Consider the following 26,735-nt stretch of genomic DNA (forward strand, 5'->3'; position numbering starts at 1 on the left):
AGCTAAATATTCCATTCATATCAAATTTCAAGTTGAAGAGACTTGAAATGTTGTCAAAAATCCGCTTTATTTTAATCGAGCACACACGAAAGCATGCTCCTGTAAAATATTTTTTTTTTATTTGAATAAAGTGGATTTTTGACAACATTTCAAGTCTCTCCAATCATGGAAAACTTCCACAACATTGATATTCATGCTACAAACGTAATTAAATTTCAAGTTGTATTCTAGATTGTGGAACAACAGAGATAGAAGAAATGCAAAGTTCACACTATGGACTGAGATGTTATGGGATTTATCTATGACCAGCAGATAACCCGAGCTCCGCCAGGGACTATTTTAAAACTTGACAAAATGAAAACTTGACGTACTTAAATTTCAAAGAATTAAAAATAGGCCTATAACCATCCTTGGTTAATTAAGAATCGATAAGCAAAATTCCAAGTTAATCAGTCCAGGAGTTCAGAAGTGATGCGTCAAACATAATTTTACTATCCTGTACGTGTATAAGCCAGTTCTTTCCTTTATTATAGTATAGATAAGGTGGAATAAAAGAGATCATGTCGGTTCCACATATAATGTTTCCATGAAATTATGTGAAACTGAGAAAATCTCTTTCATTTCACCTGGAAAATGCAAGGGATAAACATATTTCACTTTTAGAAAAAGCCTAGTTCAGTCTATACGCGAAAGCGCAGACTATTTTTTGAAATTTAAATTTATCCACAACATTGACATGTTTTACAAATATTTTTTCAATGCAATTATTATATAGAAACAGTATCATGATGGAAAAAAGAACTTCAGTGGCTTAACAGTTGTGGTTGAAGCTCTACACTATTGTACATAATAATATGAACGAGACAGTCACTCAATTTTGATAACTAAAAAAAAGATAGTTGATAACTATAGAAGAGAGCTGGGAGTATAGTTATATTAAAATTTAATTATTATATTCCACTCCTAGAATAAGCCTGGTTCCGTCTACACCCAAAATCACAGACTATAGAAGAGAGTTGGAATATGTTATAGTAGAATAAACTGTTCGCAGTGGCAAAAGAAACGCAATGATTTCAGGGGTAGGTTAGGCATCCCTCAACACTCTTCATAATAATCTAGCAGGTAGCCCGTGTTCCACAAGGCTCTAATAAAAAAGATTCACAAACTGAAAACTTGACGTACAGAATTCTTAAAGAATTTAAATTAGGCATATAATAATCCTCGGTTGATTAAGAATATATATGCAAAATTTCAAGTTATTCAGTTCAGTATAGTTGTTCAGACGTGAAGATGCGTCATTCGTGAATTTCCCATCCAGTACGAGAAAAAGCCAGTTCTTTTCTTTATTATATTACAGATTACAGTTCATGAAATGTGTATTTTACAATCATAGTGTGTGTTACACCACTACCTCCGTAAACAAAGGCATAGTGAATTCTGGTGACGTCAGCACAGGTAGGGCTCATACACCAATAAAAATTTGTTGATTTCAGCTGATCTATATCAGCTAGTGTTTTTATTGGTGTAGGAGCCCTACCTGTGCTGACGTTACCATCAACCACCTGTCATGCACTATGGCTTTGTTTACGAAGGCAGTGGTTACACTCAAGTAAATGAATCTTTGATATTAGAACAGCATACGGTAATCTAGTTACGCAAACATCTATGTTTAAACGATTCTTTTTCGTCCTTATAAATCCTATCAAATTAAACATAACTTGACAAACATATGATGTGTATCAAGTGTGTGCCGGGCACTCTCTTTAATTCAGGCCTTTTCCCAAGTTATAATAGTAAATTTAATACGCAATAGACTAGAGCCATTATTGTAAGTGAGTTAGCGAAATAAATTATTTTCTCTCTCTATTAAACGGCCATGACTTCGAGTTTCCCATGATAGATATTTAAAATTGTGGCTCCGAGTCGTCGAGGAATGTAGATTATGGAATTATCTCTAAAACTTAGCCTTCTTGTCGCGACATAAAATGCGATAAGTTGGAAAACAGCAAGCATTGAAATTATAACAAACTACCGATTTTGCAGTTACTATTTGGTCCAAAGGCTGTAGAAGCCACGCGACGATTGGTCAAATTTGATTCCATTCGCCCAATAGGAGACCTGTTTCTAAATACAGTAGTGGAGATTCCCCAGCCGACAGACCAGATTACGTTTCGGAGGACACTTTGCTAGGAGCACTACGAGAGTAAAGATGTAGTCACTATGTTTCGCCCTTTTTTGGGCAGGTTTACAAGTCTATAATAAGTTAATGTAGGAGCTAGTTTTATTTTTTATTAAAGTTTAAATTTTCTGGTAGTGCCATGTCCTGAAAGGTTTAATTGTGTTTCTTCATCATGTACGAATAATTGTTTCTTCAAATAACCGCTAAGGTACGTAAAATAAGGTTAAAATAATTTAATTGATTGAAACTTCCATAAGAGTATTGAATTAATTAAGCCTGTTATTTTTCAAGTTAATAATATTGATTGAGAATAATCCTTTTGATTTTATTAGTGATGGAAGATACTTATAATTTTTTTCTACAGAAGTATAGAAAGTTTTCAGTTACGTTACATTTGAGTTATTGTTCCTGGAGATATATTATCGTAGAGTATTGCTGAAAGTCAGGAAGATAGCCTTTAAATTGAAATGAAACTTTTAAGAATTGTTCATATTGAGTTTATGACATTTTATAATTTATATTTTTCAGACTCTGTTTTCTTATGTCTTAAGGCTTTCGAATGATTTAGTAATTTTTTATGATAGAAATCTTAATAGACGAAGAAGAAAGTTTTCTTTTCCAGGAAATTAATGTTAATGAATGTTCCTTTTTAATTAAGGTTCTGAGCATTTTGGGCGAATGCCCGTTATTTACACTTGGATTGCGTCCTAAAGTTCATAAATAATAAATAAAATAAATGTTGGCTAGCGCACAAGTTTCCAACAATACTAGCCGAGCTACTATATGAAAAATTGTATTTGATTTCGCAATCCAAACGAAAAATATCATATAAGTTAACATCATAATTAATGAAGTATTCATTTTCTAAACGCATTATATTAATTATTACGGATGTTTTCATAAGGTTACATTGTATTTCAATGACACTCTGGCAAGTAAATTTGTTTTAAATCTGTTAAATTTTGAGAATGAAATCAGAACGTCAAGATAAAATCTAAATTAAATAACAGAATAAACTCCTGTTTTAGCTTTTGATGAATTGTAGGAAGAGTTAGAAATTAATGCTGTAATACATTTATTTACAGCGGTTCATGTGTGTCCCCAAACCAACTTCTTGTACTACCACCCCTTTGGTTCCGCAACTTTATGTAAAACCGCTTCAAGACACCCGTTCAGACGACAGGTCTAGGGACGTAAGAGGACGTCGCCGTCAAGCCAAATTCACCGGTAAAAGCTCACCGCCAAAACAAGGTACTGTAACCCCGACGATAAAGCAACGTACAAACCACGAAAGTGCAGTGTAGTGAAACAAAGGTTCATTCGAGAATATCAATCAAAAGTGGGGATTCAAAATTATTATGAAATGGGTTATATGGGTTACTATCGACGAAATTTGGGTTCAACGGGTTTTTTTCTTTCTAGAGTAATTTTATGTTGAAGTTAATTATTTGTTATTTGATGACTGATATTGTTTGGTTTTGTGACGTATTGCTATCTAAACGGGGATAGTAATGCGCCCCCGAATCAGATGAAGAATGTCAACAAAGTAACATGATATTGTTGTTTCTGTTGTTCGATTTTAGCTGCCAATGTTTATTGAAACTGTTTGTATTTTTCTATTATTTCAAATTGTAGTGTTATTCTATAGTATAAACCTATTAAATCAGGCATGGCAAGATTAATTGAAGTTTTCTTGACTCTAGCCCGTTCACCTGCATGAATTAGGTATAGACTCAGGTATTTTCTAGATGTGCCGGCCTATTTCTAAATTCTAAATTTTATTCAAAATTATCTTATCTATTATCTTTTAAAAAGTGCAGGCACAAGTGTTACCAAGCTGCATTCAATCTTGTAGAATTTATAAGGACGACAGAAAATCGTACGTTCAAAATGCAATGTGTTTGTAAAGCCCCGTACACACAAATATCGATTTTTGTTCGTACGACATTTTGCCGTCCTTATGAATTCTATCAGGTTAAACAGATAATTTTAAACAGATGATGCTCCTCAAGTTCCGTTTAATCTGACAGTATTCATAAGGACGGCAAAATATCGTACCAACAAAAATCTATGTGTGTATGTGGGGCTTAAGGTATTTAAGGTATTTATATGTGTACACACACATCGATTTTTAGACGTACGATTTTTAGACGTACGATTTTTAGACGTACGATTTTTAGACGTACGATTTTTTACCGTCCTTATAAATTCTATTAGATTAAACAGATTATGTTTGTCAAGTTCCGTTTAATCTGACAGAATTCATAAGGACGGCAAAATATCGTACGAACAAAAATTGATGTGTGTGTGCAGGGCTTAACTAGACTAATAATAATACTTAGCTTTGAGAGATATAAGTTATAAAGTGTGCCCAAAATTCATTGATTGGTAAACAAGTTATGTTGCATTAGAAACTTGAATCTTTTTCCTCGTGTCAAGTACGGTACCCCAATATTTCACTTTTGATCTCACTGATTTCTTTCTGTCAAGGAAATCGTTTCAGCAACTAAAACTCACTATTAACGAGTTGAAAACATTCCGCAACCTAGAACCGGTACAAGTGCTGTAGCTAGTTTCAGTTTTAATCCAACCTAATTCAATAATGAAAGTATCACACTAAAGATGACTAAAGATGACTCTCACTAGTTTCTTCTTGTCTTAATCCAAACAATCAGAAACCTACTAACTTTCGTTGAGCAACCACGTAGGCCTATGGATAATGATGATGATATGGAATGATGATCATGATGATATAGAATTGAATGATGATGATGATGATGATGATGATGATGATGATGATGATGATGATGATGATGATGATGATGATAATGATGAAGATAATAAGGGGTGGCATTATGATGATGATGATGATGATAATAAGTGGTGGTATGATGATGATAATATGGGGTGGCATGATGATGACGATAATGAGAATTGAATAAACTTAACGTTCTAATTATGTTCCAAAAGGCAAGGGATTGAGTCTGAAAAGGCTAGGCAATTTTGAATGTATAGTATCTTCGTTCCATTATCATAATAAGCTAGTAAGTGATTTATCTCTTATTGAATGAAAAAGACTAAGAAATTTTCAAAAAAATCATCTCCTACCTAAAAATTCCATTTTAAATTATTAGCTTAAGATTTAGAAATAGTTAAGTCTCTACTCCTACTGGCGAACAAGTGTTTCACTTATGCCAGTAGTTCTTCACCTCCGGCCGTATTCTACAGGTAGTTGAAATATTTATTTAGAATACTAAATTATTGTTTTTATTTTAACTGTCACAACTTTCTATTGTTTTTTGTGTTTTTTGGTGAAATAAAAATTGAATTGAATTGAATTGAAAATCTCCAATTTCACTGGAATACAGCAGTATTATAGTAGTTTTCTCTGGTAGTAAGTTTGCTATGCTACTTCAGTATTCATTCATTTATCTGAATACTAGAGTTTTATAATACTTATTTTATTCATTGAAACATACAGACCTAATCATTGTATATTTCAATCCATTCAAACCCTCTATTAAATATTGTTTATAACTCGATTCTCACATGATACTCTCAACTATATGTCTCTCAATATTCTCCAATTCAGTGAAATTACAACCCTTGAACATTGTTTATCAGGTTGATGTTAAAGTGTACATAATGCTTATTTTTATATGTCTCTCAATATTCTCCAATTCAGTGAAATTACAACCCTTGAACATTGTTTATCAGGTTCTTATTTTTATCAAATTGATGTTAAAATGTATTGGGGACAAAATAATAATATGGAATTATAGAAGAGAAGGATAAGCAGATTCTTCAACAGGATACATAGTAGAGTGGGTAGTAATATATCTCATATTATCATCAACGAGGGTTGGGTTCATACATTGCCATCTCTATACATTGCCCAACCCAAAACCTCTTATCAAAATTCACCCCATTTTTGTCGGCTACCTTTTTAATTGAAAGCAGTATCTTTTCCGCCCCTTGATTTACTGAATCAATTACAGAGGAATTTTAAAAGGCTTCTGTTGTTTCAGTGGTCTCTTTGATTTTCTCCGTAGAATTTGTCTTGGAGTAACAATTTTTGTTCCATTAGTTTCAACCCTGGACATAGAGACGGCAATGGTTTATAACCAGATAAGGATAAGCATATTTTCAACAGGTTACATAGTAGAGTAAGTAGTAATGAACCTCATATATGCATTATCATCAACGAGGGTAGGAATTATAACCAGTCTCCTGTCCAGAAAACAACGTTTTCACAGATTTTTTCAATGGTTAACATTCTCACAATGAATAATCAGCCCAACTTTTTCAATCACTTTCACCATAATTTCGCCAATTTGAACACCTTTCCTTCAAACTACACGTACACCACCAATTTATTTCCACGATTATCATTCTGTCGAGAAACTCGACAAAGAAACGTTGAGATAACATGTGGAACCGGTTCCATGTCAGTCAAACTAATTACATATGCACCGCACCGGCACCCGCTTCGATTCCATCGCTTTTTGCACCGAATTAAAATAGAAAGTTTCTGTTTTCATGTGTTGACCTTTGAGTCTACAACGGCCACGGTCAAGGAAAGAAAAAGTTTTCCAGAGGAAAGTTCAAAGGTTGAGACGAAGAAGACCTTGAGAAACTTGGCAAGACGGGTTGGACAAGGTTAGCCTCATGTAAACTGCATTTGGTGATCAGCTTGTTCCCATCACTATGACTTGATCATGGTACACTTCACACAACACGACCGACCTTACTAATCAGTTTAGAGAAATGGCATCCCAACAATTCTTGTCTCAAGAGAAATTATTATTGTCCTTGAGATGTGCTGCAATTAAATACGTAAACAGGTTACGCTGGTGTGTACCAAGTTCCTCAATCAATTCACTTTCTACTGTCAGCACCCCTTATAGCTTAACATCACCGCTACCCATCCAACCAATGTTGTCAGTGTAAAGTGAGACCCAGTACAGAGGAAGTGTGCCTAGTGTAGCAAGATCCACTTGAAACGTTCAGCATTGGTTGGAACGGGGAGCATTGTTGTTATACATAGGAGTTGGTGTCAGTTTGGAGTGAATCTCAAGAGGAAGTGTAGGCCTACTATATTTATAGTGACGTTCACTTCAATTAATGTCAGCATTGGTTGGAACGGGAGCATTAGTGTTATTTGAAAGGATTGGTGACAGTTTGGAATGAATTTGATTAAAGTAAAGCTCAGTAGTATCATAGATAAGGGATAAGCATAAGAGTTGCCCTCCAAATATACTATATTCAATATAGTAACTTATACAGAGTGGGTGAAAAGTCCGAGAACGGCTTAATATCTCATACACAAAGGTAATTTGATGGTGGGTGTGATTTGTGATCCCTCTCAAATTGAAAATACTACTTCACTATAACTTCAAAAATCTGGTCCGCCTTCTTGGATCCGCAATATTGAATGCAACTTTATTTTTTTAAATGGGAAGGTTGTTATGCGATACATGATTTCGATACAAAATTTCAAGAAAAAATGAATGGTGAAAACCGCAAATCGATATCTCAAACCGTTCAGAAGATATTCATATTATTAATCAATACTATTCAAAGCAGAAAGGAGAGAAAAAAGTATGAGAACGGCTTAGTATCTCAGAAAAGATTGTGATTCCTAGGTGGGTGTGATTTGTGATTTCTCTCAAATTGAAAATACTACTTTACTATGATTTCAAAAATCTGGTCCGCCATCTTGGATCCGCAATATTGAATGCAACTTTATGTTTTTAAATGAGAAGGTTGTTATGCGATACATGATTTCGATACAAAATTTCAATAAAAAATGAATGGTGAAAACCGCAAATCGATATCTCGAACCGTTCAGAAGATATTCACATTATTAATCAATACCACTTATGTATTTCATATCTGATATGCCTGATATTGATTAATAATACGAATATCTTCTGAACGGTTTGAGATATCGATATACGGTTTTCGCCATTCATTTTTTCTTGAAATTTCGTATCGAAATCATGTATCGCATGACCACCTTCCTATTTAATAAAATAAAGTTGTATTCAATATGACGGTTCCAAGATGGCGGACCAGATTTTTGAAGTCATAATAAAGTAGTATCTTCAATTTGAGCAGGATCCCTAATCATACCCACTGTCAAATGACCTTTGTGTATGAGATATTAAGCTATTCTCGGACTTTTTACCCACTCTGTATATACTATACTATATATTATAATAATACTATATTTCTTGTCTCTGGTAGTATCTCAACCGCTTCAATAATATCTTGTTATTTTTAGTACTTTTTTGCTGGTTTAGCTTCTTGTCAAACTGACAACACGCCAGTTTCACAGCGGAGAAGACCTGGTCAACAACATTTGCACAGAACAACAACTTTCTTTCAGTTTGTACATGAGAGTCATACACTTTTCCTCCATAATCTCAATGACTTTTCGATTATTACGTTGTGTGGGTGAAGTCTAGAAGTTGCCAGTTTTTTAATGGATGAAAATTATACACCCGACTGTTCCGGTTCCATTTTTATTATGACACAAGCAGGCTGTTAAATGTCGCTGCTCTGTAGCCCTGCAGATACCGTTACAAAGATTTACTGATGTCCCTCTGGACACTGGGAGAAAGTCAAGCTCCTGATAATGGCGTCGATCCTACCGCTAGAAATAAAAAAAAACACCGAGATGATCGAGTCCGCTCCGCGTATGTACCAAATTTCCCAGTGCGTGTGAAAGTAATAAGTCGTTACTTTCTCGCTTCATGAGGGAAAAGACTTGTTTCGAAGCCGATAAAGAACGATCACGTATCGGATTTATTGATAAAGCAGTCATGATCACGACTGGCCGGGTTCTAAGTGGAGCTTCATCAGTGAAAACTAGTTGCAGCATCTCGTTTAGAAATCATGATTTGCTTCTAGGTGTCTTTGGATGGTAATGTTTATTACCGTTCACCGGCGATATGAGCATTAATGTGATTTCTTATTAGGTACGAATCTGGAATGTTATCAACTTGCAACATTGTAGCTGGGAGAAATCTATAGAGGTTCAACAAACTAGTAAGAATATTGGGTACTGAGATCACTCGAAAGGCCCATTCCCCCATATGAGTATCTTGAGGGTACTCAGACGAGGTGGAACTTCCGTCAGGGACTCCCCACCAATAAAAGCTCAATATTATTATCCTTCAATATTAATATTTAACCCCTAATACTATTATCACAATATCAGTATAGCTGACAGAAATCTATAGAGGTTCAACAACCTAGTAAAAATATTGGGTACTGAGATCACTTCAAAGCCGCATTCCCCCATATGAGTATCTTGAGAGTACTCAGGCGAGGTGGATCTTTCATCGGGGTCTCCCCACCAATAAAAGCTTAATATTATTATCTTTCAACCCCTTATACTATTCAAAATATCAAAATATCAGTATTGCTGACAGGAATCTATAGAGGTTCAACGAACTAAAAAGAATATTACTGAGGTCACTTTAAAAGCAGATCCCCACATATCTGTTTCAGTGAATGTGTCCTGTACAATAAGAATATCATTCACATGAGCTCTAACCTGACTATTCATACTCGCTTCAAAGGGCTCACAGGGGTTTAATCCCATGGAAACTCATGCTGAATAAATTTTCACTGTAAGGATCACTGCTTTTAGTACAGATGCGTGAAAAACCAATATACTATAGCGAGTAGTGAGTTTATATTGATAGTACTTTTTCTCAAGTATTCAAGTTTTTTTTTTAATTGACAGGTTTTCCATTTAATTTTATGACTAGAATTAATTAATGTAAGCCATTACCCCAAATGCAAAGAGATTGGATTGTATATTTATGTATTTGAAAAAGTTTAATCTTATTCAAATGACTATCTATTTCGGTTTGATTGATCTACTGATCTAGTATGCTCCAGCATTGAAGCATAGATGATTAGTAATACATGAATGAATTGGTTGAATCCTATCATTCTAAGATAAAACCCCTACAGTGTAGTCTGGAATGGAGTTGGTCTGTTCTACCAGTTCCTTTTAGGCTTGAACTAACTTATTAGATTAGATAAGTGTTATCTATTTAGAACATCCAGGACACCACCTAATCTAAAACCTTTCATGAAGTTACGAGAAAATAGTTAAATATTTAGAAAATAGCGTTGATTAGTTGTAATTTACACTTTGGTAATTCCACTAGATAATATTTGCTTCATACCCAGTTAAATAAGGTTCGAGTGAACAGTAAGTACTTTGGAGGCCTTGTCTCCATTCTCTTGGTCATAAATACAAACAAATTCCAACTGTTTTATCAATATGCGAGTGTAGAACAGCAGTAAATTCTGGAGAATGTGAGATAATAATATTTAAGTTACGATTGTTTGGTTGATGCTCCACACGTGGATAAGTATAAAGACAATGACTTTGGCCATGGAAAACAATGAATGCTAATAAGAGCTCTGAAGGAATAAGTAAGAAATTTATACTTGTAAAATGCTACAAATGAAGATAGGCTCACCAATAAAAAATACCTAGGCGACAGAGGATTAAAGTTTACCTCATCTGAAAATGTTCCTGAATTATTTTGGACTCTACTGATAGTTCTTGAACTACTTTAGTTTGATTTTGAACAAATATAGTGTTATTGACAATATCAACGTCTTATTATTTCAATTATGGAGAAATACCACCTTACCAACTCTTACCATACAATCAAATTTCTCAAATTACTTGAGAGAATTATATTTTACCAGAAGTAATAATTTTTGTAATCCAAATTTTTGAGTTGTATACTCACTTGGTGCCGGAGGTTCAGCAAAGACTGCTTGTAATAATAACGCCAGAACGCATGGTATCGTCAGGACAACCGTCTGAAAAAAATGAACAATGTATTATTGTTTGATAGAAAGATAGAGAACGTATTTCAATGACGTATAAATTATGTGATGAAATCGAAAAATTGGCATGATAATTATAACAAAATATGAGGACATAAATATCAAGATCAAGAACAGCCCCACTGCTAGAAATGGTTTCTTGTCTTGGACTTTAAAAGGTTTGGCATAGCTGTATAAATACTAGTGTATATTATTGTTGATAATGTACAATTTCTTATTGAATATTGAATTTTGTAGAATCAGAATTTGGATGATTATGAGAGACGAGCAATTGGAGGACTAATTACTCTTATTCCTAATAATGATTGCATGAGATTTGAGGTTCACAGGAATTATAGTGGTAACTGAGCATTAATCCGAAATCCGGTAAGATAAGAATCTAAGATACGAATTCGGTGAGTTCTCACAGCATCTCATATTTTCACAGTATCTGAAGTCATAAGATCTATGAATTAGCTAATCATGGAGGGATTTCAAATAATGCCTCTTCAATTATTGGACATTGATAGCCTTGGGTGATTATAATAGCAAATAATCACGCAGAGTTATCAATGTCCAATAATAGTAGAGACAGGAGATTTAAATTTGTATTTGATCATAGACAATACGAGATGAATTTCATAGAGGGGTAGTTCTTCAAATGATACTAATTTGAAAAAAAACTATCAATAAACAAATCTGTTCAATACTGATTTTCCAGTGTAGCTATCAAATCAGATATTACCTTAACCGAAAACTGAAGACTGATTTTGTGAGCTCAACCTGATGATATATCTCATAACCTCATCTCCTATCTCATATAGATAAGCCTATAATAACTTAATATAACCTACATAACCCAATATAACCTATCTCATATATCCCATACCTCACAACTAAATAGAGAAGACAAAGAATCAGCTCCACGATTATAGTGTTATTGGTCTGGTTACTCTATTGATCTAGAGTGAATACTTTCTAGTGTAATCTCAAGAAAAATAAACCATTAATACCTTAATCAGAACTAACTCACTTCCTTATTGGAGAGCAAATAACATTATCATCAAGTTTGCTTTCGGAAATTGCACCTCAATCTCCAACACAAAAATGCATTACCTATTGTTTGTTATTCTCTTTATGTTCAAACTGACCAATCATAATGGACGGCTCAAATTGCCTGAATCAATCATATTGTCACTGTCACTGTCATTCCATTCCATTTCAACGAGAAATCATAACATCCCGCATTTATAGTCTCTGAAAGTCACTTTGTCCACCAAAATTTGTCGAGCAGAAAAGAAATTGAAAGCCATCGATATAATAATCGAAATCGTTCGCTTCAGTCATTGCTTCGCGGTCGTTAACATCTCGATACTTTCATAAGCACAACTAGGTACATGATACAGGTATAACGATAATGGACAGGAAAGTCCTTTCATCCATTTCCCACGATGTGTAGCCATTATGGACGCCTCTGTAATGACATTGAGATCGAGAGAGACAGAAAGAGTGAGAGTTAGTGAGTAAGTAATAGAGTGAGTGAGTGAGAGAGAGAGAGAGAATGAAGATCAAGCACGTCGCGGAAGACGTTTCTTCATACTTTCGATCTTAATGGAAACTGTCTTCAACAAAGCACGTCTGCAGAGAGTCTGCAGAGAGTCTGTTGATAGTCTGCAGAGAGTATGTTGATAGTCTGCAGAGAGTCTGTTGATAGTCTGCAGAGAGTCTGTTGATAGTCTGCAGAGAGTATGTTGATAGTCTGCAGAGAGTCTGTTGATAGTCTGCAGAGAGTCTGTTGATAGTCTGCAGAGAGTATGTTGATAGTCTGCAGAGAGTCTGTTGATAGTCTGCAGAGAGTCTGTTGATAGTCTGCAGAGAGTCTGCAGAGAGTCTTAACAATGGGAGCGATGAAACTTGTGGTATATAGTATGGTGAAAATATAATAGTTTATTATGAAAAACATAGTCGAAATTGGAAGAATTTCTCCTCTATAGATTTAACATAAATGAACCTCTAACAACTATCACTTGATTTCTGGTATTCATTTGAAGGGCCACGGGGAAAAACGATCATAGTCCATTTTTTTCACAAATTCATTTTTTCATCAAAACCGGTAGCTTATAACGGTTAGTTTCCAGTGGTAATATCATTCGGGCAAGAAAGATCATAGTCACTGAGTTATAACAGGTTGAAGATATATGCCAACGGGCAAGAACGATCATAGTCCATGCGTCGTCAGGCAATAGTGATCAAGGTCCAATTCTGTCACTGATACTGCTACACTCACATCAGATGTTTCAAGTAAACACGCAACTACAACAGCTGTTTTGACCTAACCTATAAATGCGTTGTTGATTATCTGAGTATAATTGAGTAATGAGTATAGTTTGTGTTGGTTTTCAACCTGAATAGCGTGGACATTGTAGAAAATGATGAGTGATTTCAGTGAAACGGACAGAGTAATGTACAGAGGACAGTGTACAGAGTAATGTGGAAAAAAGGAAACGAACAGGGAGAATCAAGGATGTCATGAAAAAACTGCGAGCCTCAACTAATGAAACAGGAGAGAATTGTAGGTGTACACGTTACAAGTGCTTCGATGTAATTCCACCTGAAGAACAGCAGCTTATTATACGCAATTTTAATAAACTTGGTGACTATAATGAACAAAATCAGTACTTGAGTGGATTGATCACCGTTGTTCCAGTTCAGCGGCGACGTAACCGAAAAGATGATTCTGAGGCAAATTACCATAATATGTCTTATTGTTATCGTTTGCGTGTACATATCGAAGGTAATGAACTATTGCAGGATGTGACTGTTTGTCACAAAGCATTCTTTTCCATCCCACATTTGAAATTAACTTAACAAATGATGTACTTCTCACAACATTTTCATTGATCGCAGCAATAAACCCATCTCCAAGTATCAACAATATCTTAAAACACTAGTATCAACACTTGTCAAATGCTTCCATCGAAATTGCTTATGGTTTTCGTAGGGTATGGGAGGTCTTGTTTCTATGTATTGTGATGCAGGAAAATAATATGACATACATTAAAATAATATCACATTATGTGATCTATGCAAAGAATCGATTGAACTGGATGAGTATCGACTGAATTGGATTAGAATCCGATTTCACGTTGTTGAACGTTAACATGCACTTTGTTAAAACAAACTGTGGTTGAAGCTTCTCCTAAAACACAGTTTTAATGAAATTGGATCATGTTTGCGAGAGCTGTAAGACACCTATGTAACCTATGAAAATTTGAAATATAAGGTGATTTTCAACACTAGATGATAATAATGGTGAGCCTAATTAGACCGTAAGAAAGTATTCAAATTATAGACCCAAACTCCATCATTATTGATGAATTGATATCAGTGCCTGATTATTGTGACTGGGTGAATTAAGTTTGTAAAGAACATAAATATCATAGCATCCAAACTACAAGTACAAGACCAAGCTTACAACTGGTTTCCTAATTACGGGCTCAGTTTCATGATAAAAGAATTAAGAACATTTTAATTCTATATCAAAACTCCACCATTTGATGAATCGATATCTCGTGGTGCATTGGTGGATGAAGTTTGTAAAGCACATACGGTAGCATAGCACCCAGACTGCAAGACTAAAAATAAGCTCACAACCAGTCTCCCTTAGAACTACGGGCTTTATTTCTCCATACATATGAGAACATTGAAAATCCTATACCAAAACAACACCATTTGATGAATCGATATCAGTTTTAGCTCAAGGTACCTTGATAAATAAAATTTTTCAAGCACTCACTAAAGCATCAAAACTACGAGACTTGATAAGTTGACAACCGGTTTCCCAAAGGATTACGGACTTACTTCACTGTTAGCAACACGGTTGCTCCCGAACGGTAATTACTATCCTCGCCGTTCAATTTAGTCAGCAGGGGGTTGAGTCGATTAATCGCTGCATTTACTCATGACGTCGATAATTTGAAAATAAATACTGTACTTCGACACAGACCACCACTGTTACAACACGCGATGCAAACATTTATCAGGATAAACTTTCAAGTATGATACATTAATGTTGTGATACATGGAGCATTACAGTTATGATACAGTTACTAAACTGTTGCTGTAACTGTACTCAGTGAGTTTCATGGACGATAATGGAAAATATATTGAGGAGGAACAATCTAAAAAATATATAAATAAATCTGTGACACGTCAACCCTTGCAGGGCCCTGTTGTATGGGAGAATACAAAATAATATGATAGTTTAGTAATTCACTTTTGTGTAGTTGAGAAGTTTATATAGTTGTAATTATTCATATTGAATAAAAAGACTAAGAAATTGTCAAAAACCACAGATTTTATTGATAGTTTGAAAGACCGGTTTCGGTTGTTACACCATTGTCAATCTCTGATAAACTCAGAGTTTAATAGAAACTGTTCTTTCTCACTTTCAATAAAATCTATGTTTTTTGACAATTTCTTAGTCTTTCTATTTAATTTCATTAATTTCCTATTCTAATAACTATCTGACTATTAATATTTTCAGTTTGTATTATTTGCTCATGCAATAGGCCAGAGTATGCAGCTGTACTCTGGATTTAGGTACAACTAGTGTTTTAAAGTGAATTTCAAAAAAAAAAACTTTTTTTTTAAAGAAATGTCAAGTAAGGAACGCATTTCACTCCTGAGGAGGACCTTCCACAGAGTAACTAGTATTATCAAGTGTTTATTCATGGAAAACAATATCAATCGAACCCGGAAACATAAGTAGATAATAAACTTAACAATCAATCAAATTATAACTAGATAACAACCAAATAATATTGATTTCATTATTATAAATATAGCCTCTCATGACAGACAGCATGACAGATGCATCGGTTTTTTATGAGCTCATGACCGCTATGTTTTCTATTAAATGGTAACTTTCAAGCTCACATTGTGCTTACTTTATTGTGCTATACTTTATTACGCTTACTTTCAAGCAACGATTGCTCCTTCATATGACGCATGATCACACACATAACCACACGGAAACAATCATTGCCGAACGAGTTTCATGCTCAATTGAGTACGAATGTATGTGTGGTCAGTAGGTAGGCCTACACCAAGCACCCTCAACCAACAATGGCCACTCAATTGCCGGCCACAACAATACTATAATAATTGTGTGTGCTGAACGGTGAAAACCAAAGTTTGCATAACATCAGCTTCTGTTGTCAGCATGAAGATAGAAAGGAGGAATCTGGACAGAAATTGAGTTGAGGAGGCTGAGATAGTGAGATTTACTTCAAACTGTCAGTATTCCTCATTAATAATTTATATGCCTTCCATTCAACTAATGCTGTCAGTTTGAATTGAGTTTTGCTGTGGTGGAAACCTCTTTAAACTGGCAGTAATCCTTATAGTTAACATCAATGTTTCCCATTTATCCAATGCTGACAGTTTGGATCGAGTTTCACTATAGTGGAAAACACTATCAAACTGTCAGAGCTCCTTATAAGTTAATATCAATGCTTATCATTCAAATAATGCTGACAGTTTGAAGTGAACCTCACTACAGTGAAATACCCTTTGAACTGTCAGAAACCCTTATAGAAAACATCGATGCTTCTAATTCAACCAATACTGACAGTTTCAAGTGAACCTCACTACAGTAAAATACAATTTGAACTGTCAGAGCTCCTTATAAGTACAACAGAAATGCTTCTCATTTAACAAACGCTGACAATTTGAAGTGAGAGTCTCACTGGAGCAATATTGATGACCATTAGCCGATTAGCCACATTAAAGCGGGAAGAGAAATGCCAAGCGACACTGTCTCCTTCCGACAAGCGTCTCTGGAAAATATATCGCACCAAATAATGAAACGTAATGGCGCTTGTCGTACAAAGCGAGTTTTAAAGCGTGAAGAGATGCCGAAGACATCCCGCAGACGTCCGTCGACACTGTGATAAAAGCAACAGTGACAATTTTTCTTCTCCATTTTCACTTAGCTAATCGATCCCTTGAGTTTTCCGGTATTCGGCAAAGTGGAAAATTGCCCGACTGCCTGAAATGACAATGGTGAAACAACGTATCAGTCTTCATGACTTTCCTTGGTGGTTGTTTCCATTCAAACGTGTCTTGTGGAAAACTTTGAAAGTAGCTTGATCAGATGAGTCGCCTTGATAGTACAGTACATTCAGAAACAGAAGGAGAGGAGAATATGTAATGTAGGGTACTCGTATAAACACAGACAAGAATGTTTGTATCAAGATCTAATTCAGGGTTTGTATCTGTGGTATTTCTTGTATCAAGATTTGTATTTGTGGTTTAACCTGTATCAAGATTTATTTTTTTTTTTCAAAATTTTCAAAATTTTTCAAAAGTATCAAAATTTTTTTTCCAAGATTTTAGAGAAAATATTCAAGATTAGACTTGAAAACTTTTATAAAAATAATAACTTTTTTAGTGATAACCAATATGGTTTCCGTGAAGGAAGAAGTACAGAAGCAGCAATTAAAAATCTTATTTCAAAAATAAATGACAGTTTTAGTGTTAATAATAAGTGTGCAGCTCTGTTTCTTGATATATCTGAAGCATATGATGCAATTGATAAAAACATGCTTCTAAAAAAACTTGATTTATCAGGAGTAAGAGGAATTGCCAATGATTGGTTAAGATGCTACCTATCTAATAGGAGTCAAAGGGTCAGAATTAACGATACGTTGAGTGAACCCGGGGACATTACCATAGGTATTCCTCAAGGATCAGTGTTATCAAGTACTTTATTCCTGGTCTTTATTAACGATTTGACGGATGGTGATTACAGGAAGGATTACATCTTTGCAGACGATACAGTTATATTTTATTCGGCCAAAACAAATCAAGAACTTAAAAATAAATTAGAAATGGATCTTAAGCACCTTAGGTGGTGGTTTTGCGAAAATAAATTAACTATCAACACAGACAAATCTAATATAATACAATTAATCTTCAAACACGGATCAGGAGTTAACTAGTATTTACTTCCATAAATTAGATGTGCGCAACAGGTGAATAATATATTGTGTAACTGTGAAACTATAAAACAAGCACGTACAGTTAAATATCTGGGCCTCATATTGGATAGTAGGCTCACTGGTCAGATCATGTACAGAAGATAAAAAATGAGTTATTTGTATAATAAGGAAGTTCTATTACCTCAGACAGTTATGTCCAAAAGAAGTATTGTTACAATATACCATGCAATTATTGGTTCTAGAATAAATTATGGAATAATATGCTATGGGAGTGCATACAATGTTCATATTAAACCTGTGATTACTGGTCAGAAACATATATTAAAAATAATTTGTAATAAACCTAAACAATATAGTTCAATGATGCTCTTCAGAGAACTGTCAATATTATCAGTGAGACATTATTTTCTATTCAAAGCATTGCTGGATTTAGCTGAAAATAATTTCGATATTCAACAGATGAGAGAAAGAATAAACCTCAGGAATTCACAGGACATTAACCTCCTAAAACCAAGATTAGAACATTCCAGACGACACTTCAAATACATAGCTATAAAAATATTCAATTCACTTCCAGTAACAACAAGGAAAATAACGTCACGTCAGTTATTTAGAAAAGAAATCAAGAATTCATTTTACAACTAGACAACCGAATGATTTTTTTACTAAATTAATATAGGTCTAAATTTAGTATAATTTACACATTACACGACATGAACACTGCAACAATCAAAGATCATTGAACTCACAAATCCCGTCCGGTATGCGTAAACAGTAAGACAGTATCAAATTTCAATCACTGTATCTTTCTTCAAAACGCATTCATTTAAGGTATAATTACATCAGCACTTTGAAAAAAAACGAAACGTTAACTATGAATAAAATTGAACTAAATATGAAATATATAAAAATATTAATATATGAAAATATAAAAAAATAAAAAAACAGCAACCACTCCGTACATAGTTTTAAGTTTTGTGTAAGTGTGTGTGTGGTGTGTGTGTGTGTGTGTGTGTGTGTGTTGTGTGTGTGTTGTGTGTGTGTGTGTGTGTGTGTGTGTGTGTGTGTGTGTGTGTGTGTGTTGTGTGTGTGTGTGTGTGTGTGTGTGTGTGGTGTGTGTGTGTGTGTGTGTTGTGTGTGTGTGTGTGTGTGTGTGTGGTGTGTGTGTGTGTGTGTGTGTGGTGTGTGTGTGTGTGTGTGTTGTGTTTGTGTGTGTGTGTGTGGTGTGTGTGTTTGTGCGCATGTGTGAATGTGTGTGCGTATGAATGTGTGCGCATATGTGAATGTGTGTGCGTATGAATGTGTACAAGAATGATTATAAATATGACATATTGATTTATTTCAATATAATACCATATTCAATTATTATGTTCTTCATGATATATATTTAAATTTGTATATAAATATTTTATTATATATATTCAAGTGTCCCCACACAGGGTAGCCTATAGGGAACACATATTAGAAATTAGGAAACAATATTGTATTTGATTTTTGGAATGCATTTGATTGTATAATTATTTTTTTTGAATAAAGAATTTGAGAATTTTATGCAATGCATGTTCTGTTGTATAACTTGGATCAAGATTTGATACAAAGTTTGTATCGAGGTATGTATCAAGGTTTTGTATCAAGGTATATCTTGTATCGAGAGTTGATGCAAGGTTTATATTTATGGAGTAAGTTTTATCAAGATTTTATACAAGGTTTGTATCTGTGGTATAACTTGTATCAAATAGATCTGGCCGACAAAAATTAATTTGCTTCACTAAGGGGGTGAAACTTGATTTACAGTGAATGACATGAAGCTGAAAAGTAAAACAAACCTGGGAAGCTTTAGAAGAATGAAATGAAAGTTTTGAAGAATACTGTATTGTGCTGAACGAGTCTGGAAACTTGTGGTTGATGTCGATGAATGTATTGATTCAATGAACCTGAGATTATTTTACAGTCGAAGCGTTCTTCGAGGGAAAATGTCAAGCTCTCTCAAGCATATATAATATGAACGACATCAAAGAGAGTTCCACGTATCAGGGCTTTAAAAATAGTCCCATCGTTCAATCAAGATAATCCCAACTCAAGTATACTAAAACTCAGCAGAGTCTTCAATCTCCTTAATATGCCTACAACAATAATATTGAAAATTGAATAAAAATCAAGTACCGGCATCCTTTTCGTATTTTATTAATTCACAACATGTTTCGACTCATTAGAGCTAATTTCAAGTGTAGGCTATTTCCGCCGAGTATTTCTATTATGCTATTATTGTATTCTATTAAGCAAATATTGAAAGAACGCCTAATACAACGGCCATTATACTCATTGGCAGAACTAGTGGATGAGCCCCTATACTCAAACACAAAGAGCCGCCATCCCAGAGTCTGAGGGGTGACCCCCTGAACTCCCTGACACAGTCTATCCGGTTCTCCCGGTCAAGGACGAAGAATTCAAGTATCAAGTAAGTAAGTAAGTACTGATTATCTCACCGAAAAATTATTGGACTTGATAACTTGATCATCTCATTCAATTGTTGCTGATATTGTATTGTTACGTGTTGATTTATCAAATCTTCATTGCACTGAGATACTTTGATTTACACGGTGAATCAATAATTGATAAATTATACAAGGAAAGTAAAAATTTGTACTTTCGAAATTAACCTTTATTTCTTCCTTGACACCAATTTCCACCTTTGTTTTAGTAGTTTACAGTTTGTTTTAGTAGTTGGTTCCTACCTTTACTACCTAGTAGTTATCTTTTGTATTCTCATGATTGCTGTATCACATAGTTGTACATTTTCTATTCTCACTCTCCATTTCTAATAGTAATAATTGGTATTGTTATTTACTTAGAATTTCAATATTTTAGTGTCAAGTCTGTAATTTGAATGCTCCTCCCATTGTGGGCGTGTCTTGCCTCGGCCTGCTATAGCAGAGTTCAGCCTTCATTGGTCAACTAACGGCCAATCATGAGGCTCCATTCACACTGTATTCTGCTGCTTCATTTTCAAGCTCTCAGTTTACTAGAGAATATCGGGGACCGAGCTTCGCTCTGGAGTACAAAAGCATGAAAAATTTATTACGAGAGAAGAAATTATAATAACATTCATACAGAAATGTTCTATCAAATCACAGTAAATTGAGATTGATTCCCAGAGGAATGCAAAAATTTCCCTCACAAAGGCCCAGTTGCACAGAATCCGGTTAAATTTCAATCCTGATTAACTTCACGTGAACCAAATCATAGAAGACCATTTCAAAAAGATGGATCTACTGGAATTGATCAGGATTGAAAATACCCCGGCTTTTTTGCAACCGGCACTAAGTACCTGATTGGATGATTACAAAAGTTCAACAGCTGAGTCATAATTTTGACACAGTCCCACGCACATGAACTCGCTCACTCACTTCCATCACCAACAGATGACGAAATAATTATTATCAGCTGTTTCCCAGGATGAACAATGATTATCCTTTTAATGTCCTTCAGCAAGTTTCCCAGAGATGAGACCTAGTGCAATCGAATCTTTATATTATAAACCTATTATGTTCTGAATTTCGTGAGAATCGTTAGAGCCGTTTTCGAGATCCAGTGAAATACAAACATCCAAACATCTAAACATATAAACAGAATTTGCTCGTTTAATAGTATATAGGATTGATAATGTTAATAAACTGAAATACTCTCTCAAAAAAGTTGTATAAGTGGTTCCAAGTGGGGTTTTTCAATTGATACAAAATCTTTTCGGAATTGGAGTGGAGAATATATGAATAGAATCTGCGAAGCTCAAGATATAGAGTAAGTCAATTGGTGAATGATAAACTGATTACTAATGGATGAAATGATTTAAAAACAATTGAGAATTAATTTGGAAGATTTTCTTGAACATTATAGTTCGAAATAGGAAGTAATGAAGAAATCAAATGAGAAGATAAGTAAGAAGATGATAGGAGGAATATACAATAAGTAGCCTAGATGAATATGACGAATAAGAAGAAAATAGACAATAAAATTTAGGTTTGGGAGCTTTGTCTCTACCAAAAATGTTATATTTTCAGTTGCAGAGAGGTAGAAAATAGATAAAATGAGTTGTAGTCTAATGAAAAGTATCTAATTTAATTTTAGCATTACTGAAACATGAGTAAGTTATGAGGGCTACACTTCATTGAATAATGGTTAATAATATTCTTCTTCAGCAAATAATAAATTTCAACAACCTCTTTGTTCCTGTTCCGGTTTCAAAGGTTTCTAGAACAATACCCAGGCACTCTATTGGCTGACTTTGAGCCGGTATAATGTGTATCACCTCATGTCTCCTGAAATGCATTACCATCCTCCTATATGCACAACAGCCAATCATGCATGGCTGGGCTCGAGCAGCGTATAATATGCAAATGGCCAAACCCTTTTTCAGCTTCTCTCCGTGGATTATTATTCTACCAGGCAATATAAATCACGGGCACTATATATAATATATACCAGTATACATAGTTATAGATAGCCGAGCTGACTTACGACTGTTGAAGCTGAAAGTGGAGACAAGGCGAGCCTAGATTTGAGTCAATAAAACCGATTAAGTGAGAGGTGAAATGTCGAGGAGGAAGGAGAAGAAATGGGAGAAGAAAGAGACGGAGAAGAAGAAAACGCAGAAGAAGAAGATAAGAAGAAGAAGAAGGAGGAAAGAAGAAGAAGAAAAAGAAGAAGAAGGAGAAGGAGAAGTAGGCCACAGAGAACAAAAAGAGAAGAAGGGAGCAGGAAGACGCCCAGGTCACTAGTTCTCTTATATCTATAGATAGTTACCTTTATCCACCTTTGTTTGTTCTATATACACCAAACTAGACTACAATAATCAATAATCCACCGGTGAATAAAAATAGTCCTTGTTATTGGAGAATATTTTATTCGTTATATTACACATTTATTGAGGAACATTTATCTTGTACTGAATGTGAATAAATTTATTTTTGCATATCATCCCAATTTGATTGTTTAAGACGAAGAGGTATAGTACACTCGGAAAAGTGATATCACAGATTCAAGACTGAATCAGGATCCAAGAGAGATTCAATTATGGTTATTTAGTCTATGATGGTATTTTGGAAATTAAATGAAAAAGGCTATTATAGTGACCTCATAAATGCCATTAAATACCCCAAGAGTCCAGCAATGATGGAATTATGCTCTTGTTGAGTTTATTACATTAATTAACACATTGATGAATATTGAAATAATTTTATTGTCCACTTTTGAGACTAGATGACCAAGAGTTTCACTTAATGAAATGGGAGTTGAAATCAATAAAAATAATTTTCAAATCAAGGTATCACTTCGGAGATTTTATTCAAGAGAGAATGAAATTGAATACAGAATTGAACTAGTTTTACCATATAATATCAGATAGGCTTGATAAGTGAAAATTTGAATAATTAGTGGAGTAAACATGATGTGAATAGAATTCATATTGAGAATTTCCATGACGGCCTCAAATGATGGGAGTATCAAGGTTAATAAGAGGAAATTAATATGCTCCATAAAAATTATAACAAGAAACTAATTTCTTGATATTAAACTGATAAATGCTTTTTATTTGACAGCACAAATCTTATCATAGCTGGATCATGTAGGCAAGAAATATGAAGGAAATATTTTCTGGAAATATGAAGACAATGAAATATATATGAAAGACAATAATGAAATATATACTCAAATGATAGGAGTATCAAGGTTAATATGAGGAAATTAATATGCTCCATTAAAATTACAACAAAAACTAATTTCTTGATATTAAACTGATAAATGCTTTTTATTTGACAGCACAAATCTTATCATAGCTGGATCATGTAGGCAAGATATATGAAGGAAATATTATCTGGAAATATGAAGACAAGAATAGAGTGAATGGTTTTGAAAAATTGAAATATTTTGGATATTGCGAAACTATGATAATATTTTACTACCGGAGAACACAGGAAACATTATCTGTGAGGACACAATATAGGTAAATCAGATTCAAACATGCTAGTGATTGATTACTATATGAGTTACAAGATTGAACAAGATTGACATAGGGAATATACACTTATGAGGAAAAGTATAGAGCATGATATTTTAAATTTAAATTTGTAACATCATATCATTCCATTGAATACATTACCCGAATTTGCGAGATTCTCTAATAAATAAGCAAACAGTAGGCTAACATAGTTCTATAGATTTGAAACAAACTTCACTTTAGTCATGGAATTCATTGTTGGGAAAATATTATTTACTTCTTCTCCTTCTTCTTCTTCTTCTTCTTCTTCTTCTTCTTCTCTTCTCTTCTTCTTCTTCTTCTTCATCTTCATCTCCTGACGTCTGCTCCTCACACATGTTCCTGATCTTCATATCATGTGACTTTCTCAACGAACTGTTCATCTTTTTCGATTAATAAAAGGGAAAATATTATTTGACTCAAATGAGCCCCAACATTTTTCATAAAGTTTAATTTGATTTATCTGATGAAAATTCCCTTATGTTAATGTAATTTCCTTGAAATAATTTACAATCAAAATTTGAAAATGGAATAGTAAGTGCCCAAGCCTGTTTTTTCGTTCTCAACCAATCTATGATTGGTGTTTATGTCATTGAAGAATAAATAAATGAGTAACATCAATTCCATAACTCAAACAAAAAGACCCATTTGATATATTCGTTAAGGAGCTAAGGATTTTGAATAAGTTGATAAGGAGACTATTATGGGCATGTAGGTACCAATTGCACGAAAACAGGTCATCAGGTCATTTTAGAGGCCCTGAAATATTAATCAGGTGTAAACTAAAAGCTCTGACATCAGACCTGAGCCAGTTAGGTCACACGATAGTATTATTATTGAAGACAATAAAGGCAATAAATAATATTTCAGTGAAAAATAGTGACATGTGTCAGTAATATCACACGATAGTATTATTATTATAATAAGAAATTTCTGAAACCAACTATTGTATGTAATTGTAAACTATCTGATATTTTCTGTAATTGATGTAGTAGTTTTAGTTTTCTTTGGGAAATAAATATTTTTTCGCCACACTGCACAGAAAGCAGCTGTTTTCCAGTCCCTACGTAGATCTGAAAGACATTGTTTGCAGACGACTCTCGTCTGACGTCAGAAAAGGTTTCTTTCCGGCCTAGGCCGAATACTCTAGCAAATACCCTAGCCGGATACTCTAGCAAACAAGAGTACCCTTTCCAGCCACTAACATGGAACTAAGAAAGGTGATCAAAAAACTTTTCATTATTTGTGTTCATTATTCAATAATTTTAAACATTTATAATAATATCATCTTATTGTCATTTGAAAGAATAAAAAAGTATAAACTCAACCTCCCACATAATTGAACATAATCTTTTAGGTTATTTAGACAAATCAGAATAAAAAATAAATACTTGGACAATTCCTGATATTCAGATTACCTTAGATTGCTAGAGCTATCACCTTCCACTTCTGCTTTCGGAATGCTAAGTAAACAACTATTCTGATATATATATATATGATTAGATTATATATATATATATATTATATTATATTGTTTATTTTTGTGTGTGGCGAAAATAGTGGTTCGCACCACGGGCAAAAATGTTTTTCCGGCTCTCAATCTTTTCTAGTCCTCGGCCTACGGCCTCGGACTTGAAAACCGATTTCGGGCCAGAAAAATCTCATTTTCTGCTCTAGGTGCGAAATATACTAATTTTATTATTATGGACAGTAATAATGCAATACAATTTCCAGTGAATCACAATGAAATATAGTGGAAAAATTACCTGAGTTTTGATCTTAATACGATTGGTCCTGGTCATTTTGTCGGTTAATCAGAACAAGCACAGCATCCAGCGAGACCGAGTTCCTCACACTGATTTACTTTCGGGCGAAAGAGAGTGACAACAAAAACTTGAACAGAGAGAGCAATAATTACGGAGAAAGGTGTGGATAGCACTGACGGTGAAAGAAGACTGCAAGCCGCGTGGGGACGCTCTCCTTTTATAGGACGACCTTCGTGCACTCTCACCCCTCTCGCTCTCTCTCACTCCTGCCCCTCTCGCTCAGTTAAACTTGCTCTCAGCCGAAAAGAAAGTGATAAAATGAAAGGGAAGAGATTCAGTCGAGAGAGCACGTTTTTTCACGTTAGACATTCGTCTACACACTTCTTCTTCTTCTTCTTCTTCTTCTTCTTCTTCTTCTTCTTCTTCTCTTCTTCTTCTTCTTCTTCTTCTTCTTCTTCTTCTTCTTCTTCTTCTTCTTCTTCTTCTGCTTCTTCTTCTTCCTCTTCTTCTTCGCGTCGTCTTCTTCTTCTTCTTCTTCTTCTTCCTCTTCTTCTTCTTCCTCTTTTTTCACACTTCTTCTTCTTCCTATTTTTTCACTCTTCTTCTTCTTCCTCTTTTTTCACTCTTCTTCTTCTTCTTCCTCTCCTTGTTCTTCTCCTTCTTCCTCTTTTTTCACTCTTCTCCTTCTTCTTCCTCTCTTCTTCTTCTTCTTCTTCTTCTTCTTCTTCTTCTTCTTCTTCTTCTTCTTTTCTTCTTTTTCTTCTACCCCTCCTCCTCCTCCTCCACCTTCTCCTCTTCCTCCAGCTCCTTCTTCTTCTCCTTCTCCTTCTTCTTCTTCTCCTTCTCCTTCTCCTCCTTCTCCTCCTTCTCCTCCTTCTCCTCCTCCTTCT

At 34.5% G+C, this 26,735-nt stretch overlaps 1 protein-coding gene across 3 annotated transcripts in view; it reads right to left on the reverse strand.

The window, feature by feature from the left end:
- The window catches only part of LOC111055014 (loricrin-like), a 43,653-nt gene extending 17,603 nt beyond the window's left edge, over positions 1–26,050 (reverse strand). For 2 of the 3 annotated variants that reach the window (XM_039433615.1, XM_039433616.1), the window contains exons 1-2: positions 25,846–26,049; positions 10,966–11,038 (exon numbers count right to left, since the gene is read on the reverse strand). In XM_039433615.1, coding sequence (XP_039289549.1) covers positions 10,966–11,038; positions 25,846–25,881 — 109 coding nt within the window. In that variant the 5' untranslated portion in view covers positions 25,882–26,049. Of the gene's footprint in view, positions 1–10,965; positions 11,039–25,845 lie in introns of all 3 variants that reach the window. The other variant, XM_022342156.2, reaches the window with a different exon arrangement.
- Between the last annotated feature and the right edge of the window lie 685 nt (positions 26,051–26,735).

Source organism: Nilaparvata lugens, chromosome 7 (genome assembly GCF_014356525.2).
Source record: "Nilaparvata lugens isolate BPH chromosome 7, ASM1435652v1, whole genome shotgun sequence".
Lineage (NCBI taxonomy): Eukaryota > Metazoa > Arthropoda > Insecta > Hemiptera > Delphacidae > Nilaparvata > Nilaparvata lugens.